Source organism: Maniola hyperantus, chromosome 7 (genome assembly GCF_902806685.2).
Source record: "Maniola hyperantus chromosome 7, iAphHyp1.2, whole genome shotgun sequence".
NCBI classification, from domain to species: Eukaryota; Metazoa; Arthropoda; class Insecta; order Lepidoptera; family Nymphalidae; genus Maniola; species Maniola hyperantus.
In genome coordinates, this window is record NC_048542.1 from 7,416,263 (window position 1) to 7,438,122 (window position 21,860).

At 37.6% G+C, this 21,860-nt stretch overlaps 2 protein-coding genes and 1 non-coding gene across 3 annotated transcripts; 1 reads left to right on the forward strand and 2 right to left on the reverse strand.

Annotated features, from left to right (window-relative positions):
• Nucleotides 1-783: 783 nt before the first annotated feature.
• On the reverse strand, nt 784-4,955 carry LOC117983780 (uncharacterized). Its single transcript, XM_034970398.2, has 3 exons — nt 4,812-4,955; nt 1,432-1,568; nt 784-1,035 (listed from the first exon to the last, which is right to left on the reverse strand). The coding sequence occupies exons 1-3, from the start codon at nt 4,882-4,884 to the stop codon at nt 784-786; spliced, it is 462 nt and encodes a 153-aa protein (XP_034826289.2). The 5' UTR covers nt 4,885-4,955.
• Nucleotides 3,164-3,236, reverse strand: TRNAF-GAA (transfer RNA phenylalanine (anticodon GAA)). Its single transcript has one exon. It is a non-coding gene; the product is annotated as a tRNA-Phe (tRNA).
• A 1,838-nt stretch (nt 4,956-6,793) lies between the features above and the next one.
• On the forward strand, nt 6,794-14,242 carry LOC117983779 (uncharacterized). Its single transcript, XM_034970397.2, has 7 exons — nt 6,794-7,287; nt 8,036-8,225; nt 9,808-9,904; nt 10,305-10,478; nt 11,623-11,772; nt 12,682-12,902; nt 13,403-14,242. Exons 1-7 carry the CDS (start codon nt 6,990-6,992, stop codon nt 13,782-13,784), a joined length of 1,512 nt encoding a protein of 503 aa, XP_034826288.1. The 5' UTR covers nt 6,794-6,989; the 3' UTR covers nt 13,785-14,242.
• Nucleotides 14,243-21,860: the final 7,618 nt, after the last annotated feature.

Genomic DNA, 21,860 nt, shown 5'->3' on the forward strand with positions numbered 1-21,860 from the left:
TTATACGCACCCTACCGTTCGCCCTAATATTTATTCATTACGTGACATCAGGACAGGACCCTCATTAACTGGGTTACAAGGAAATACCTCTACCTATTCATTTGTCATTGTAGTGCATGTATTGTTTTAACGCTGCGCTGGTGTTTTGTTTATTTTAGCATATTGAACTATTGACATTGGTTATAGTAATGGTTCAGTTGCTTTGTATATTTTTGGAAACATTTTGATTCTCTGAAAATATTTTGATTTCAGGGTGGCGTGGATTTAGGTTTTTAAAAACCCCGTGGGAACTCTTTAAATTTCCGGGATAAAAGTAGCCTAAGTATATCAATTTCCGGTATGCAAGCAACTTCTGTACCAAATTTCATACAAATCGGTTAAACGACCCATCCGTTTAACCGATTTGTATGAAATTCAGAATCACGTGAGAAATCTTTGATTTTCCGGGATAAAAGTAGCATATCCCGTAGAAGGCCCCGGGATGTAAGCTAACTCTGTATCCATCAAAATCGGTTAAACTATTGGCCTGTGATAAGCTAGCAGACAGACAGACACACTTTCGCATTTATAACATTGGTATGGATTGATAGACTAGGACGATTTAAATGCAACTTGGTGTACTTATAGGTTATAGATACTCTGGGTCTAAGCTCTGGGTTAACATCATGTTAACATGTAGGATAATCGCACGGTGCGGGGTCGGATCGGATATTGCTTGCCAAAAAGTTTCTGCCGTAATACATTATATAGGTACCTACCTACTAAACTAAAAAAATTAGATTTTCAACCTTTATTCTTTATTGCAAAACAAATTGTTATTAATAAAAATACAAAACTCATGACTTTAAGTACCAGGCTAGTAAAAATTTCGTTACATCCGCTTTTACCGCAACACAGAGGACAGACCAACCACATATACCGCGTGTCTTCATACAGAGGTACCAGAATATCATCAGAGTAAAGGAGTAAATACTCTTGCAGTGGTTTCCACACATATATCAGAGAACTTTCTAGTAAAATCAGAGATAATGGTATCTGAAATGTAAAAAAATCACGATTTTACTTCCCGGTTCAGATTATTCAAATTTAGTTATCTAAGCAGTTGACAATGGGCCTCATAAAAAAGCTCATAAAAAAGCTATGCTTGGAGTTTCTTTACGTGATCAAATCAGATATGAAGAGATCCGTAGAAGAACCAGAGTAATTGACATACCTACCAGTGACAAAGCTAAAATGCAATTGGGCAGGGCGCATTGTTCGAAAAATCAAAAGAAGTTGGGGTCCCAAGGTGTTAGAATGGTAACTCACGCATCGAATAGTCTAGTATTGGAAGATCCCCTACTAGGTGGGCAGGTGACAAACGGGTCGCAGGGAGTTAGTTCCAATTATAATCAGTGCCAATATTTAATAAAAAATTTATAAATACCTCACCTCTACTAAAAGGCATGCTGGAAAGAAAGTCGTCCGACATATAAACCTGGGGCACAAAGGAAATCTTTTCAACAGCAAGCATATGGTTAAAAGGTACACCAACTTCGATTCTGGATGCTCCCCTTTGATGATGGTAGCTGTAATATGAATATTTTAATGTTTATTATGTAACAAAAAAAACGATCCTAAAAAAATGGAGTAAGGCTGATATTACTCTCGCCGCGAAGGAAACGAGGACAGAGATTAGCGTATCTAAAGCGTAGCGTTGGTAAATCTGTCATTTAGGAAAGGGGCGGAAACGCACAATATTTACGTTGATTTGAAAAGTTACATAAGCTTCAGAGTTCAGAACATAATAAAAACTGCCATAACCGTCCCAGGTTAGCCCGCTTCCATCTTAGACTGCATTATCACTTACCACCAGGTGAGATTGCAGTCAAGGGCTAACTTATATCTGAATAAAATAAAATAAATATAACATAATGAGAAGTTATGTGCTCAGAATTGTGGTATGACAGTAAGTGTTGATCGGTGCGAAATCAAACTCCGATTTTTAACGTCTAAAGATATCCTGCTCAGTCTGAAAAAATAAAATCGGTCTGCGTTAGACTTCACTAATGCACTTCTGCTGCACTTGTCTTCTTTATAGTAGTATTTCCTCATTGCTGAGGGTCGTGACTGCTTTCCACAACTCGTTCCCAGATCCTTCCGCATAAGTACTTAAGTAATTAACTAAGAGAACGAGATTTCAATTGTTAGGTTTTTACAGATATAATCAGCTGTTAGTGATAATAAACCGGGACCAAAAACCGGGAAAAGGCCAAGTTTGGACCTCCGAAGTCGTTCACCCATCCAGTCTTGCGTCAACATTGCTTAACAATTGAAATTGATTGATATGCGTTGTCACAACTAGGCCACACGTTCCTGCACTTGTGCTATTAGATAAAATTCGCAGTAGCGAGAGCACCATGAATTCCACCAATAACAATGGTTGCGTCGAACGCTATGCATCAATCAAAATGTACCCGGTTTCTGATTTGTTTGTACAAAGCTCCACATAGTGGACATGTTTGATGGACGTCCTATTGTGGAGTTCTCTCTACGTGTTTGTCTACTGACAGTATTTCATGAGAGAGACAAAGGCTTTACGCGACCAGTATTCTACGCGACAGGACGAAATGGCAATTGGGGTAGGAACGCCATGCACACCGGCACAGCCCCCGCGCTAACCACGGGTGGGCGAGCGCGGGTGACGTGCGGGTGTGCGGCGCGCCCCCTGCCTCATACCCCGATTGCCATCTCCACCTGTCGCGGACTATAAATTCAAGGTTTTTGCTGTGAATTTTCATCTGAGTTCTTGGCACGAGTCTAAAGGAACTAATTAAGGAGATTAATGGTTTACTAAGTAGATGAAAGAACAGCCATAACTTTTAATATAATCGAGAATATTACTCCCTACATACTTAAGTCTTTTATTAGCCGAGAAAAAGAGAACTAGGTACTATGCCATATCTATTATTAAGCATAAACTCGTGCCTATTAGCAGTTGGTACGAGTACCTACGACAATTGCAATGTTTGATATTTGGATTTCAGTCTGGTCTTCCGACCAGACGTTCTGGTCTTCTGGACCGTATATCCACTAATGTGGTTGAGCTGTCATAATATCTGGATAGCAAAACCACAGCAAAACTATAAAAACAACTAAAAGTTGATCAAACAGATTGTATGATTGCCGAAACCCGGGATCGAACCAGGGACCTTTAGATCTTCAGTCTAACGCTCTCCCAACTGAGCTATTTCGGCTGTAATACCGGATACAATAATGCAGTTTACATACAACGGGCGCTCAATTACCTACCACCACGTCACCAAGTCATATTGTGTACAAAACATGGATGTAGGAAATAATAATTCTTACAAAAGTGTTCTGGGCTTGGATGAATAAAATTGTTCGGGGATTAAAATGTATCTGCCTCTTGTCAGTTGTCAAGTTCATGAGTAACATTTTCAGGCATGTTACTAGTCTGGTTTATACCTTTATTATACTTACCTACTTACTTTTAGACTATGTGGTTAGGACTCGATAGAAAACGAGAAAATTTAAAGGTCAAACCATCTGTGGACATCACTACCCCATATTATAAACTAGCTTATGCTCGCGACTTCGTCCGCGTCACACACACTGTAGTCTTTGGTCCGCGTGGACTTCACAAATTTCAACCCCCTATTTTACCCCCTTAGGGGTTTAATTTTCAAAACTCCTTTCTTAGCGGATGTCTACGTCATAACAGCTATCTGCATGCCAAATTTCAGCCCGATCCGTCTAGTAGTTTGATCAGTCAGTCAGTCAATCTGCTTTTCCTTTTATATATTTATAGATAGTAAATACGAAAGTGTGTTTCTTTATTGATTTGTCCTTCAATCATGTAATTTATCGGTGTAATTTATGCTTGGGAATAGTGAAAGACCTGGAAAGTGTTATCACGGAAAATAAAAGAGTTTTAGCGAGATTTTAAAAATACAAATCCACATGCACTAAGTCGCAACCCGCGGGCTTCAGCTAGTTTAATATAATAATGCAAATTGTGTCTTGACATGTCCGCAATGCATCTATACATTTGTAGCAAACATTGGACACGCCAGTCACATGTGGGCATAATTATTATTATGACGGGGCACAAGACAAATATTAGAATTTCTGCCCAAGCATGTAGCCGGATCAAAAACGGCTTGGAGGACGTCATCATCGTAGCTATATGGTGAGTGGCAGACCCGTGGCGTGATCACAGTACCCCCTATAGTACAAGATTGACGATAGTTTCCTATACAAACTGGCACGAGGACATTTTTTTTTTTTTTAAGAATATTAGCCATGTTAAATGACTTATTCCCCTTTCCTCTCCAACTAAGCGTCAAGCTTGTGCTAGGAGTAGGTACGACAATAGTGCAACGGGCGGGGTTTGAACCGTCGACCTTTGGGTTTTCAGTCCACTCCTCTACCCGTTGAGCTATTGAGGCTTTAAATAATTGAGTAGTTCTATGACCAAAAGAGTAGATATGGGTGTGAACTGTATCTATCTCCTCGTCTCTTACACTCGCAACTTCCTTACAAACCAGCCATCGCAGGAGATAATTTATTATAATTTGTTATTTATTATTTACTTAGTCCTTATAGGGAGTCCTAATGTGCCAGTGTACTCTAAACTATCTTATTTATACCTTCTAAACAATATCTTTGTTATTATAAATAACAAATAACTGCTATTTTTGTGAGCTCATTACCTGCGTCCATATTAATCGTACCTTAGCTACCTCATGCTACATAGGTATATCTACAGCCTTATGGGTACCACATGACTAAAAGTCCTAAATACTCACAGCTGTTAGGTAGTAAGGTTAGCTCATAAATCAGCAGGGAAAACGCAATTACTATTGCAGCTGTGCTTGTCATAACATGCTTTTAATTTTCTGTTGTATTCTAATAAAGAAAATAAACTGAAAGACGATGAAAATTTCTGTAAAATAATACAAGTAAATAAAATGCCTGTGGCATGTGACAACTTTTAATGTTATTTCCCTATATACACTGTAGTCTGTGGTTATTTCACATCTTTTTCTTCAAAGAGATCACATGCGGATGATGCTAAACAATAAAAAAACCAATGTTATCGATCTTCGATCGACTTCCCTGATTAGCTATTATTTATGAAAGTCGACAAAAAGCTAAGAGAATATACCCGGAGTTAAAAATAAAGGTTGCCTACTTTCCCCTCTGCCCAACTGGGGTTGCTAGGTATAAACATTTTTTTTCAAACAGGATTTTTTCAACTAGCTTAAGCATATTTAACCGCCTTAGGGGTTGAATTTTCAGAAATCCTTTCTTATCGGATGCCTACGTCATAATAGCTATCTGCATGTCAAATTTCAGCCTGATCCGTCTAGTAGTTTGAGCTGTGCGTTGATAGATCAGTCAGTCAGTCAGTCACCTTTTCCTTTTATCTCGTATTTAGACAAATTTTCAATTTGTATTTTTAATATTTAATTGAATTAGTAGTTAGGATTTGATTTTTTAAAATTATTATCTTAATCAATATACCTGTCATCATCATCAACCGATAAACGTCCACTGTAGGTACCTGTAAAAGTGTTTTCTTTCTAAACGCATGATAATAATAATTGGTAAGTATAATAATATTTAACACAGACAAAATAATTCCTCTTTTATTAAAGCTGGTTAAAAAATACTTAACCGAAGATACGAGTCATGTAATACGGAGTTTCAGCCTTGAATAAAACAAACAACCTTTTTTCTCCGGCCTGACAAAGTACACACACAACCTTTTAGCTATTTTAATTAAAGCCGGCGATGCAAAACCAAACTAATCGACCGGTCAAAGCGTGTTCACGTTCCATCGGGTCTTTATACTGGGTATTTTAAATCATTTTGGACCTTTTTACGATCCCTTGTAGAACCAGATCGTTAATTATTAGGTACTGTGTTCCAAAAAAAGCTTATTAGAACGCTTCTTTTCATTTATCTTCTTAAAAGATTTTGCCTCGTAGAAACAGAATTTCTTAACATAAATAGGCGGTTAGTTCAGTTTGCAGTTTATAACAACTTGCGAGTTATTAGATTAACTATCCATTATATCACCTAGCCTAGTGGTTAAGACATCGGCTTTCTATTTAAGAGGTCGGGGGTTTAATTCCGGGCTCAAACCTCTAACTTTTCGGATAACTTTCTTTAACGGTGAAGGAAAACATCCTGAGAAAATCTGCATATACTTACTTGAGAATTCTCCATAAAGTTCTTAAAGTTGTGTGAAGTCTGCCAATACGCACTTAGCCAGCATGGTGGATAGGGTCTATGGAAAAACCATTCTCATTCTTTGAGGAGAGCCGTCATCAGGAGTGAGCCGGTTATGGGTTGAATGATGATGGTGATTGGTGATGACTGAAAAATGCGTCTCTTGCGGACTCTCTCCTTGCCTCTGACAGGTTTGACGGGTCTTGTGGCCTGTGCCATCTTCTTCATAGTTACTTATTCTAATGCCTGGGAATTTGGATGTTTTAAAAACTATTGCTCTACATACTTATTTCATCCACGTGTACTCTCAAAACAGCGGAATTCGTATAAACTAAGTGCGCTTTGTCGTAAAAAGAACATAAAACATTTTATAGTAGCATAGGATTTTGCAATGGACTCGTCTGAAAAATCCAGTTTTTATGACTTGAAGTCATAATTATACAACAAAGAAAAGATGACGAAAAATACTAATTAATTTGTGTTCTTATAAATATTATTGTGTATGTAATTTGGTTCAATGTAATACTTATGGTTACAATATTATACTAGGAATTTATTCATCGAAAATAATATTTAAACAACAGATAAATCACAAAAATAAATTGTGAGGCATCGCCTTTGTTGCGCTTTTATAACTTGCCATAAATAACAAACATAAATCTTTAATATATAGCAAGTATTATTTCAGTATGCACTATGAGCGAAAGAGTAAACACAAGGTATACGTGAAAATATAAATAAATACAGAAATGTATTTTATGAAAGAAACCATATACAGATTAGTTATATTACACAAATTAGTCTTGAATTTAAATGCACAAGAATTTAAAGATAAATATGACACTAGAAATAGATACGCTGATATAGTTGAATCTGTTTCCCAAGGTTTTGTGAATAGTGATGAAAGTTATGTGAACAATGATGACGATGAAAATCTTAATGATGAAGATATTGTATCTCTGTTAGAAGAGAGATACAGATTCATGAACGACAACACATCAACAAGGTATCAGATAAGAAAGGATGATAGAGTAAACTCTTATCCAGGTAATATCATTATCAGGTAAAGAATTCAAACGAAACAAGATAAAATTTGTTACTTACTTTAATTTAAAATTGTTTGGTTTTTGTAAAAACTCCAAATTATTTCTTGTAACTTTTTTATAGAACAGCTGCATTAAGTTATGAGTTATGGTCATTGACTTTTAACTAAGTTACGACGCTTCCAACCTTCGTTTTTTAAGTTCAGAATTATTATTCTTGTACTCTCACAAGACAAAGTCCGGCTAGACTTCGTGAGACAATTTGACCTAAAAAGTAAGATGTAGGTATACAACTACTGAATCGTATCCTTCCAGTGGGCACACCAATTAGGTCCATTGAACCATCATTCAATGGATTTTATTTTGAAACGCGGATCGCCGTCAATAACCTCGAGATGTTCACTGCTGGACATATTAAGTATTATGCTACGGTATTGCGCCGTCCGATGGTCTCCTGCGATTCATTTCATATCGTCTGTCCACCTGCCCGGCCTGCCAACGCAGCGCTACCCGTAGGTCGAATCCGAAAAAAATCATTATTACAATCGCAATTGTCGTGATTGGCTGAATTTATGCTACTCTTGTTGCAACAATGCATTGTAGCCAATTGTGAGCGATCATCAACCAATCAGAAGTGAGTGCGGTCGTGACATTGTAGCTGTCATTCTACCGTTCTATGGTTCTACCGTAATCGAGCCGCTGTGATACAATATCTTTAAAATTAAATTCTAATTCAGCATTATTATTCCCAGAATCGAGAACCGATCGTAAACTTGCGTGGGCCTTTCGCGCCTACGCGGTGCGCCGGATCGTGGGTGGGATGGAAACCAGCATCAGCATGTACCCGTACAACGTCGCTATTTCCAGGAATGGAAAGCACTGGTGCGGTGGTTCCATCATTGATGAGCAGTGGGTGCTAACTGCTGGACATTGTTTGGAGTCGTATGTTCAATTAATCTTTCCTTTCTTGATCTTTACAACACAACAATTTACAATAGGCACGATAGCTAGCATCGCTTGCAACCAATCGGTTAAACGGATGGGCCATGAAAAAGCTAGCAGACAGACACAAAATATACAGACAGTATGAATGTGGATAGTTCTTTATTAGTTTAAATTCTTATTTTCAATTGGTAATACTAAATAGGTTGTTATAGAAAAAGGTCATAATAAGTGCGAACTAGAACTCTGAGGCTGACGTTACTTAGTAAATAAACCATATCTAAATACATGACATAGATAGGTATCTCTTTGAGAGTTAGAACCTTAACCTCAAAAAGGATAACGAATTCGAGAAACACCTCCGAGATAACGAGGTAGGTACCTTTGTAAAAGTTTATGAGTATTAATTGAGTTTCCTACCTATTTCCTATTACAAATTAATTTAAATTCTAGAACCGTAAAAGTTTGAACTATCTCAAGGAATAAAGTTGAATGTCAGAAGGCATTATACTACATTTTAAATTTGAATTTAGAATTTTGTATATCAAATTTAATTATGGGCCGGGTCATTTTTAGCGCAACGGATCAGCCTGGCTGTCCAGCGCGGAAATGCAGCCAGTATTATTGGCACCTGGGCACTTGGAAGCTGTGATAGCCTAGTGGTTAGCACGTCCGCCTCCTAATCGAAGGTCGGGGGTTAGATCCCGGGCACGCAACTATAACTTTCGCAGTTATGTGCGTTTTATGTCCTTAATTAAATATCACTTGCTTTGACGGGGAAGAAAAACATATTGAGAAAACCTGCATGCCTCTGAAAGTTCTCCATAATGACGTTCTCAAAGGTGTGTGAATTTTGCCAATCCGCACTTGACCATCTCGGTAGACTATGGCCAAGGCCCTTGTCACTCTGAGAGGAGACCGGTCTGTAATGAGCCGGGATGGCTTGATCATGCTGATGATGATGATGGTGATTCTTGGCACTATTACACGCAGGCATGATTTGTCCAGTAATTAAATAAGGCTTTATTGTAGCACTAGCTTATGCACGTGACTTCGTTCGCGTGGACTACACATATTTCAAACCCCTATTTTACCCCCTTAGGGGTTGAATTTTCAGAAATCCTTTCTTAGCGGATGCCTGCCTCATAATAGCTATCAACATGCCAAATTTCAGCCCGATCCGTCCAGTAGTTTGAGCTGTGCGTTGATAGATCAGTCAGTCAGTCAGTCAGTCAGTCAGTCAGTCAGTATATTTAGATTTTCAATTAAAGCGTCTTTAAAAAAATCTATAACATAAAAATGAATCACTAAATGTGTTGCTCATTGCAAATCTCGAGAACCGCTGAACCGATTTCGCTTATTCTTTTTTTATAATATTCCTTGAAGAACGAGGATGGTTCTTACGGAGAGAAAAGCTCCACCCGAGCGAAGCGGGGGCGTGTCAGCTAGTTGTATATAAATATTTAGATTTTAGACCTTTTATTTTAGATTATCTAGAGGTTGTACAACAGAATGAGCCGCATAATGTTAGTTTGCACCGAGTAAAGAATACGCTTACTTACTTACCTCATAATATTTCCAGGGCCCATGATGGTAATAAGAAGAAACTTCTTCCCTTCATCATTCGAGCTGGAAGCTCGTTTCACAATCGTGGAGGATATCAGGCGAGAGTAAACAAGGTTAGTGTCACCTCCCTGGGCGCATTGGTGGCTGCCAAGGTCTTAATACGTATGTGGATAGTCCCAGATTCGATTCTCGGAAGGATAATATGAAACACGCCAGAATCGATAAATAGTTGTAAGAGACATCTGTCAACATTTATTAGCTCTTGTTATACAAAGTTTACGCAATGTATAAAAATTTGGTAACGAGAAGAATGGAGCTAATCTTTCAAACATTAAGGCATAAAAGTGGATTTGCTGGGAGACACTACTATATCGTTAGCTCTAGGGTCTAGACCGTACAATAATAATAGTTTATGAAACGGTTGCATGCGAGCAGTATAGGCTTTCAAATTTCATCGCTTTAGCAAGCGCAAGCGGTAGCTGTACTGACAGTGGTAATCTTTAATTTTTCTAGGTCTTCTTTCCCAAGGACTATACTCCAGGCAATGCAGACTATGACTTCTCCCTACTCCGTCTAGACCGTCCGATGCCTATCGGCCGTAACATAGCAGTTCTGAATCTGCCTGCAAAAGAATTTCTGATACAAAATGAGGACATCCTCATTGTCACTGGATGGGGCAGTACCCATGTGAGTACCAAACAATATACTTAGTATTATTAATTTGAAAGTGAGTCTTCTTGTGTCATGTCTGTTTGTTTGTCTATTACTTCTGTAATATAACTCAACTAAGTACTCAACCAACTCAAAAATATACTTAAATGCATAAAGTTTAAAATACGGTTACGGATTAAAAATGCCTATCCGTGTAGGTATTTCTATCCCGCGAAAAAAAGATAATAGAATTGTACTTATAACGTTAAAAACGGGCTGAATTGAGAGCCTCTTCTTTTTGGAAGTCGCATAAAAAGAGAAATATACTAGGTAGGTGATGAATGCACAGACAAACATACTATATTAATAACGAGATGCTGCCCGCGACTTCGTCCGCGTGGATTTAGGTTTTTAAAAATCCCGTGGGAATTTTTTGCTTTCCCGGGATAAAAAGTTAGGATGCAACCTATTTCTGTCCCAAATTTCGTCATCGGTTGAACGGATGGGCCGTGAAAGGCTAGCACACAGACAGACAGACACACTCGCATTTATAACATTAAAGTATGGGTTTTATAATAGTAGTGGGGTACCTAGATAGATGATAGTATAACCAATATAATTATTATACCGCACTAATGGATGTTGGTCTTGGTAAATTAAACTGCCATTCGAACTACGATATTACAATAGACCGCAGATAGATATAAGTAAACTGTGTTCGGAAGTTAGAACAGCTGTGGCCGTTCCGACATGTTTCCAACTAACATCTAGGTAGGTAGGTACAATATGATATGACAGACATTATTGATCTTTCAAACAGCAAAGTTCAGCTCTCTGAATTATCTAATAGCTATTCTACAAGTAATAATAAGCTCAATTCACTAGGTGTAATCTGGCAAAACAGAATAATCTGTATGGTACAATGTGCAGCATACGATACCAACCGCCCTCCCACTGCTAAACATTAAGAAAAAGCAAGCCCTAAACAAGCAGGACGCAGCACCACACAAATTCTCTAAAACACCGGCCGATACAATGGGAGCAACTGGTGCTGCAAATGTTCATGGGTGGCGGTAATCACTTACCATCAGGTGACCCGACCCGGCTGTTCGTTTGCTCGCTATAAAATCAATTAAAAAAAATACCGATACGTCTTTATACTTAGTTGTGTTCATTTTAGAATTCCGGTTACGGTCACATTCCGGACCGGGTGCGCTTCGTGCCAGTGCCGGTGATGAAGCTGGAAGCGTGTCAGAAGGCTTACAGGTTCTACATCACGCCAAGGATGCTGTGTGCTGGATACGCTACTGGAGGGAAAGATGCTTGTAATGTAGGTAAACATTTGGCTCAGTAACTCGAGAAATTGGACGCTGTTATTCCTATCATAATAAGACATAATTTATGAATCCGAGACAATATGATCGCTAAATATGGGCCTCATAAGAAAGTTTGGAGTCACTCAGCGGGCAATGAGGAGTTTCTCTAATCTATCAAATCAGAAACGAGGGGATCCTTAAGAGAACCAGAGTAACTAATATTGCTCAGCGGGATATGAAGCTAAAGTACCTATACCTACCTAGCAATCAGCAGGACACATAGTTCGAAAACCCGATAGATGTTGGAGTCCCAAAGTGCTGGAATGTTAACCTCGCCCCGGAAAATGCAGTGTTGGAAATGCAAATTAAAAAAAACAAAAATAGAGAAATTTTATCCTAAATCCGAGCTCTTGCAAACTCATTCTTGCAAGCGTGCCATTTGCAAATGTTTTTTTTGGAAAGTAAAAGCGACGATGAAAGTTTTTCTAAACTGGCTCAACTTTTTAGTTAGACCTTTGAAAGTTTTTGCTTTTGTAAATGGAACGCTACCAGGAAAGCGCGGGTGCTAATCTTATTTTGTGGTTTTTAGGGCCTTTTCACAATACTTTCTTTGTGACGTTGCATCGTAAAATTCTACGAGAACGCATAACGCTTCGTAGGAATTTACATGGGAATCACACTGAGGTTCTTGCGACGAGACGCCGACGTCGCACCGCAAGTATTGTGGAAGGGCCCTTACTCATCATCAGGGCACACTTGCAGAGTCAAATCAGCCTTTTTTGGATAATAACTAAAACTCATCTTTGTTTTCTTTAAGATATGGTCGAAATTTGATTGACTGAAAACAACTTAGAGGAAACGATCTCTTTCGTGTTTTGTTTTCATTCAATCCAATATCTCGGCTCGATTATTTCGGCTTTCAGCACGATTCAGGTGGGCCAGCAGTCCGCGATGGTGTTTTACTTGGAATAGTCTCATTCGGTGGTAAAAAGTGTGGCGATCCCAGGTCACCTGGAGTCTACAGCAGGGTGACTGAAATAACCGATTGGGTGGAAAGTACGATCAATGATAACGAGGCCTGGAAAGTTCCTGAACTGAAGGCGAAAATAGAGAAAGCCAGGCAAAGAGAGCGCGAGTTGCAGAAGTAGGTACCTACCTACTCATCTAGCTATCTGTTAATCAGTTCTGAACCTATTTCTTATAACTCAAAACTTATTTTGAACATTATATGTTGACATCTGAATAAGAAATCCACAGTCATGTAGGGCCTGTAGGGGGTGAGTTTTAGGTAATTATATTTTTATTCATAAGAAATCGCGACCGATCAAAGTCAACAGCTGGACATAAGTTTCTTAATGGTCTCGTATAGGGTGTTCGACGCTTGTGTCGTTCACTTTTGTCCACAGTCCAGCGGCTCCCTGCGACTGCTCGTTTAAAATACCTAAATACTTATCTACTTACAGTCATCATCCATCTTCCTTAAGATTCCTTTTCAGGCTGGAAATGTTTTGTAATATGTACCTAGATGACACGAATCAATAAAATGAATGATGAAGTTCAAATCATTATGACTATTCTGGATTAGGCATAGGCATAGGTACTTATTGGTATGCATTCCGAAATAATATTGGGTACTTTTTGTAGGTTTAAGGCAAGGGTAGAAGAAAAAAAGAATAAAATAAAGAATTGGATCCGAGAGACGCTTAAATCGCCGACTTTTCTAGAAGTGGCCAAGAAAAAACTTGTAGAGGCTGGGTTTCTTTTCAGAAGAAATTTTAAAAGATTTGATGATTCTAAGAGCACTATTGACGATAAAACTATGGATGAGATAAATCTGTCAAATCTTATAAATGAAAGGATTTTAGAAGAAGATGCAGAAAAGAATGAAGCAGAACTTCTCCTGAGGACCTTGGCAATGCAAGAGGTGATATTCAATGGGGATAGCAAAGAAAGATTTGCTTCTACGGATTTCGAAGACAGTGAGGAGTATACTAAAGCTATTTTAGCGTATTTAATTAGTAAATAAATATTTTGGTATATAATAACTAAAACTTACTTTATTTTTGTCTCATCATCGTCATCACCATGATCAACCCATCGCTAGCTCACTACAGAGCACGGGTGTTGTCTCAGAACGAAAATGGCGAACGAAATAAATGGTTCGAGGGAAAATTCATGGAAAATAACAAGAGTATCGCCATCTAGCTATGTTGTTTGTTGGTTTAATGGTTTGGCCTTCAGTCACGCCGCAACGAAGCAACAGATCGACGTAATTTTTTGCATGGGCATAGGCACTCTATGGTCAGAGATTGCAAATGGCTGCCATTTGTGTTTTGAATCGGCATGGTGTTTTGTTTTTTCTGTTTTGGCGAAAGGTAAATTCCGTTACTAGTACGTCGAGTCGAGTGGTTTCTTCTTCGTCTTCTCGTGAAATTAACATTTAGTGATCTGTGAGACATAATAAAAATAAAAAGTAAATCACAATCAGTGTTTGTTATTCCAATGAACCTATAATAATTAAGGTGCCAATAAAAAGGTGGTCCTGTTACACTGCGTGCATTAAATAGATAAACCAAAATCACATGGATCTTTGACTTTTCAGTGTTTTATTGTTTTCAATTCACTAATAAATTAAGTATTATTGTTAAATTAATACTTGTTTTGAAACTCAATAAAACACTGTAAAGTCAACGGTCTATTGTGGTTTACCTATATAATGCACGTAGGTACCACCTATTTAATTATAGGTATAGTAGGTATATATGTATGTAGATACCTATAGGTATGTATACAGTTACAGTCGTAGGTGACCAACTAATAGATGGTGCTAGGTTTGCATTAGGAATTTGGGTGACATTAAAATCTTATGAGAAGGCTCTCTATTTCCAGTGTATTACTTTACTCTATGGGCATAGGTAAAGGTCTGGAGAGTGGCATAAATGATACTTTTTATCCCGGAAAATCAAAGAACTCCCATGGGATTTTTAAAAACCACGTGGACGAAGTTACGGGCATTAGCTAGTTATTTATTATATATTATTATTATTTATATATTAGCAAAATCTACGAAGGGACATAAGAATATTAGGGAAAATTCATGGATAATCACATGAGTATCGCCATCTAGCGATGACATAGGTAATTACTATGAGCAATGCCCTCCGGAGGAAAGAAGCCTAACTGTGTAGGAACTGTGTAGTGTGGTGTAGTGCAATAATTTGTGTCGAAGCGACATCTATTGATGAGTAGAATTATGATACAAAACTGTAAGTTTCGTTATTGCACATAGAGGGCATGGCATGGCAGTTGGCCAGTGGCCGGTAGCCACTAGCCGTGTCAGCAGTTAGAGCCACAGAGAGTAACCTCAGCCTGAGGTCCTCAGGTCAGGCTAGGCATTTTGAAAGTTCCATAATATCGACTTAAGTAAGTGGAGCTAACCTTTTTAGGGTTCCGTACCTTAAAAGGAATAAAATTACGTAATTAAAAAAACTAAAAAACCCGACTGCTAATAAATAATAACTGGTAACTGAAAAGCAAAAAAATAAGCTCTGCATTCTATATTCCTAATAGAAATTGATAAGGTCATAAACTTAAATATTAGAAAATGTATGGCAGGCGGGGGCATTACTTAGCCAACTACTACCTACTTAGGACTTATTCAGGACTTGCCCCCGCCTCGGCCGCCTGCCATACATTTTCTTTATATTTATGTTTATCAATGACCTTATCAATTTCTATTTTATAGAATGTTGAGCTTGTTTTTTTGCTTTTCAACCAGTTAGGTACTATTTGTTACCAGTCGGGTTTTTTAATTTTTTTCATTACGTAAAAAAAACTTTAAAAACGTTTCTCCCGGTGTTGGGGACAATAAATACCTACTCAGAGAAATTTTCAGCTTTTATAAAATAAAGAAGGTCTGGCTTTGACTCAACACAATAAAAACAAGGAACCAACCAAAAAAGCTTAATTCGCTATAAGCCGCCATAACTGACAAATCTGTATGATACAACATGCTGTATGCGATATGCGCTTTCCGCCCTCCCACAACTAAAGAAACAGGAAAAGCAAGCAATACACAGCACCAAAAGCTAGCGAATTAAACTTGTGTTGGTAATAGGTATCCTTGTATTTATATATCATGGACTTCCGCAAAGTAACGCCTGCTTCTATCCAACATTCAAAACAAAAGTATTTTTAGAGGTGTCGCAAATGTGTATCCGGCATTATTCGTTCTACGCACCTCAAGGAAGGTACATCATCCTAACCTCATTATTGTGTTTAATCATCGTGTTTGCAGTTCCTTATCAATGCACTTTGAGGAAAAAAGTGCAGATCACCGCACGATAAAAAATGCAATGACTGATAAAAACGGGTTAACAATCTAGTATTATGCATTATATAAATTGGCAATGGCTTACAAGTTTGATGACCGCGTTTTGTGTGTAACTATTAGACGCCCGTGACTCCGTTCACGTAACCGAAGATCGTAAAAAATCTGAGCTGTATTACGTCGGAACGGAAGCGTAAACACCGTACAGACAGTGCCGACAGTTTAATTTTTTATTCAGATACTAACTAAGTAGCCCTTGGCTGCAATCTCACCTGGTGGTAAACCTATACCCCTTTGGTTTCTACACGGCATCATACCGGAACGCTAAATCGCTTGGCGGCACAGCTTTGCCAGTAGAGTGGTAACTAGCCACGGCCGAAGCCTCCCATCAGACCACACCAGAAAATCAGAAATTATAAAATTCCAAACAAGGCCGCGAATCGAACCCGGGACTTTAGAATTCTTTATACTTTCTCTAGACTATATATCTAACTATACCTAGCGCTTAAATGTCCTTAGTCTAATCTAATATCTACACTACACTCACCGCGATTAATAGCCTCATCTGGTGACAGAAGGGCTGGCTCATTTTTTGCGCAACGAATCAGCCTAACTGTCCAGCGCGGAAATGCAGCCAGTATTCTTGGCACCATTCCACGCGGCCATGATTGGTATAGTAATGAGATTAGGCTAGCTTTAAGTTTTATTATAATGTTTTCATTTAAAAAAAACTTGTATTTATTTATTTTATTTTTAGTTACCTTCTCTCTATTACTAAATGCAAGATTCACGCAGGGGTGAGTGCATTGAAAAAAATTGTACCGAAGCCCCCTCGAAGCTGAGCTAAGCAAAGCGTTTTGTGGTCGTCAAATTTTTAAATTATAAAATTTTAAATACTTATAATAATTGCAATTGATTCACCGACGCCTATACTAAACATTTTACGTAAATTAATTTGCGAATGAACTACTGAACGATAATCATAAAATAGCATTGACTGATAAAACAGGTTAACAATCTGCGATTATGCATCATTTTATAAAAATAAAAATAGGACAGTGACTTTTTTAGTTGGATGCCTCTATAATAATAAATCGGATGTCCGCTAAGAAAGAATTTTTGAAATTTCAATCGCTAAGGGGGTAAAATAGGGATTAGAAATTTGTGTTGTCCACGCGGACGAAGTCGCAAGCATAAGCTAGTCTAGTAATAAAGAAATACGAATAGCTGTCCAGCTATTGCACCAGAATATCGTTAGAAAATCATTACGTGTTATAACACAGGGTGATGATGCGTTTAGGTTCTAGGACCTTGAAGTGACAGATAATGCTGTGCCGATAACCGAGGGTGTGTGAACAAATCGGACGATGCCATTTAAGAAAGCGCAATTTATTCAGGGCTAAATTAATTTGAATTTTATTTAGGTATCGCGTATTTCTTTTATCATGTCTCTACTGCAACTAATGACTTCACGTTGATGCGTTTCTTTTAATAAATAACAGAGAAGACAGTATAATACAATGCAGCATAATGTGTTATAACTTATAACCAACTGTCGTACTACAACTACCACGTACTACACTTTTTTTTCTTCTTATTCAGATACAAGTTAGCCCTTGACAGAAATCTCACCTGGTGGTAATTGACGACGCAGTCTAAGATGGAAATTCTAGGGTGCGTGGGATATGCTGGCTTTGCGCATTGTGTGTTTCAGGCTTTAATTAGATTTCCCAAAGTAGGGCGGTGACATAAAGGGGAAGTGATCGCTTTGATTCTTCTCGATTTGCACGCTGTTGCGTAAAACTAGTTGCAACTGAAAGATTTTATATACAGGCTGTTACGATTTAACAACACTTAATAATTAATTTATTTCTTGTATTACCGTTAATTGCGAAGCTTAGTTATAAATTTATTTAGTTTACTGGTTTAGGTAATATAAATAAAAATCCTTTCAATATTTTTTTAATAAGTTGATAATGTATTTATTATCGCACTATTGATTATGAGACGGTCATTCAGAAAATAAAAATTAAACATATTACACAATCGAAGATTATATATGTAAATGATAAAAGAGCGTTGATTTGACATGCAGCTCGTCCCAGCTATGCGCGGGACTACAATTAGTATTTTTATAAATGGCATAATATTGTACATATCAAATCTTTGAAAAGAGCAACCGCCGGGTTTCTTGCTGGTTCTTCCCGGTAGGAAAGGGCAGTTCGAACCAGTGGCAGATGCATTTGACGATTAAAAAGTACTTGTAAAAGTTTAATTGAAAAAAAAAAATAGTTTAGATTATTTAGCTCAAAGCTAATTTTATGAAACAGGTTTTTCATTAGTCATAGGTGAACGTAAGAATATAGTTTTATAGAAGGTAGGTATATTTTAACATCCTGTATAATATGTCGTTCCGGTCTACTTGTCCAGTTGCTCGACTGTCGCTTACATAACATACTGTGGTAATGTCTTTTTATGGCTACTAGATCACCATCTTTTTGTAAAGTAGGTAGGTAAGAGCTTTTGAACAAAAACATACTAACCCAAAAACATTTTATGTAGAGAAAAATATTAGATGATATAGTATTTGACTTTTTTGATTTTTATTTGACTTTTGATTTTAAAACTGACATGGAATGAGAAAATCACAGGGTTACGACGCGCTTACGCACCCATCCGATCCAAGTCTGTGAAAATACGTTCCTTTTTGTTATGTATGATAGCTTATGCCCTATATAAAATATCCGTATTTTCACGGATTCGGATCGTATAAGTGCGTGATCGCTGTTAGACTGGAATAGTTGGCAGGGAACAGGTTAATGTTATTAGGGATGACTAAGATATTAGGTACTCATCATCATTTAGAATCACTTTTTAATCGTGAGAATTAAAAAATTAAAGCTTGACTGCTCTGCCATACAGATTTATTTCAAAAAAATATATAAGTAGTCAGTGTCATTAGGGATGATCTGTAGGTACGCGATAGGTAGAGCTGACAACGGGGTATGAGGCGGGAAGACGCCCCGCAGTCCGCATATCCGCACGTCACCCGTGCTATCCCGCACCGGGTTAGCGCGGTTGCCCTCTCGACCTGTCGCGTACTTATAGATAGGTAAAGATACTACGATAACCCATACATCCAAATCTGTTCAAGCATTTAGAAGTTATGGTAGAATAAAGAAATTCGAATGCATAAATAAACATGAATCCTAAAAACATTACACTCCTTTTTTTGGACAGTCCAGTAAAAATATGAATTAATGAATAAACGCACCCGCAGCAAATTCACGACCACCGGCGTCGTCGCATTCACACATTCGCGGAAACCCACTCTCAAATGACTAAAATGGCCACCACCAGATGGTATTTATTAAAATATGCACTTACCTAATCTTTTAATTGTTTAACCGACCCGGTTTCACACGGGTGCGTAAGTTTTAATAAATAAGTAGGTATATTTATAGAGTCTGCCTATCTTAATGTTAACTAATATTGAACTTAAAATTTATGACTCATGGAGTGAACAAGAATATGTAGATGTTATAGAATGGTGATGAGGAGAAAAAAAAGGAAAGATGAAAAAGGGAGCGAAAACAAAACAGCATAAAAACTTGAATAAATATTAAATAGGTACTCAAAGAGTACCTACGCAAATATTATATTTAGTACTCTTTGAGATTGGAGTTTTAAAACAGGCAGACATGCCTACTTGGGTGACTATTGAAAGTTCCCAGAAACTTTACGAGGTACAAAACACCGATAAAGCGTTGGCTCTTTATTTTTTTCTAAAAGACAACTTCATAGAGTTCTTAGATATAACGCAGCCGCCACGATTACACGTAGGTAGGTATGTGTCTAGAAAATTTCTGCTATTGACGAACACGTCTTCGACTCCACCTTGGCTTCATCATACAAGTGAAATAGAGCATTAATGCTTAATCGACTCCTTTTTAATTAGGAATTTCACTGTTACATTAAGTATAAGCTGACGACAAGAACTCTTTGTCAAAGCCCTAAACAAAAACAATCGAATGATGAACGATGCGCTCTCAGCAAATTAAAGACCACCGACTTTGTTCCATTCATACATTCGCGGAAACTCGATCAGGTGAATTTGTTAGTGGTTAGCCATGACTAATCCTCATTCAGTAACCATTAATGTCCATTAGATAGTATGGTAAATAGTTATTTAAAAATGTTACAGAGACGAACAACAACAATGTTACAATATGCACTGGACGCATCATTCCAAAAAAAAAGATTTTGCGAGCTTCAACTCGATTTTGCTTACAAAGTGATGCGCAGTGTCATACTAATTTTATAGTCCTAATACTATATAATACTAATTTTATAGTAAATTAGGAAGTTATGTCAGAATAAAGAAAATACGAGTAATACATACATACCTACATGAGCCCTGAAAATATTACACTTCCTTTTTTGGGCAGTTGTGTAAAAAGATAATATGAACCATTTTTTGGTAAGGGCCAAGATCAAACAAATTCTACCTATGCAAACAAAATGTAATGAAGGCTCAACTAGTTTGTCCGAGTTTCCCGAAGGCGGAGGCTGTAGTCGGTCGCCGACCCGTCCTTGCACGTGCGTTGCACAGCCACTGTGGAAAATGGTAAACTGTAAACTACAAGTTTAGTAAGTAAGAAATTTTTGAAGTGAAAACGACTTTAGGCAACGCGCCTAAAGAAGACTACATCAAAAAATTCTTCGATTTCTTCTTCTTTTATCTTCCAGGGTTTCTCTTCTTAGATGTAGCCATTGTTGTACCGTTGTACGTGAGACCCCTGGTGCGGTTCCCCACCGGATCACTCCAGCCAGCAGAGCACACTCCAAAATCTTAGCAGGCAACTCAAGTTGGCGTTGGGCGATTTTGGGATGAGTAAAAATTTCAAGGTTGCGTCACCGACATGCTATTGTGCTCGGAGTGCCGATTTGTTTCAATTTGGAAATCCAAAATAAAAACCACTGTTATTTCATAGTTTTCTGTGGAGAAATTATAATTTCAACAAATAACGGCCATAATCGTAATATAACCACAGCATATTTGTAAAAAAAAATTATAACTTTTACTTTTTAAAATCTATTAAACGTACCTAGACTTTTCAACCGCCAAAATATATAGTTTGAATGACTAGACAAAAACTGTAAAAACGTTTTTATATTATGGAGAAAATCGGCTCAACACCTATGTATTTCGTTTCTGGAGCAGAAAATAATATCCTGTAGCTGTACTCGTGCGTTCGTCGACCTTTTCGGTGACACTATGCACTTTTCGGTGATTAGATGCAAGGAAGGCTGTACGGCGTACCTAATTAATATTATACTTAATTTTCCAATAGCAATCACCATAATATTTTAGACGATTGCGATTATAAATTAGAGGAAAATATTGTCTGATTCTAGCTAGTCAGACAAATATTCTCCTCCAAAGTCACTGTATTACTGGTTTTGTAGTTCAATTTACCAGCCATGCTATACATATTTTTTTTTCTAATTTTTTATCGAAAAAGTAAAAAAATATCAGCCTACTCAATTTTCAAATAATAATCTACTAATGTACCAAAAAAGGATGCTTTGCGTATTAAAGAAAAAGAAAGACGAAAGCGAGATAAAATGGCTCCAGGATCTCTCAACCTGTTCTTATTGAAAGTGGTCCCGTCATTTTGAATAATTACTTTCACCGTTTCACTCTTCATTTATCCTCATTTGTTTGTATTAAGTTCAAGTAGGTTATTTTTATATGCAATAGCATAATAT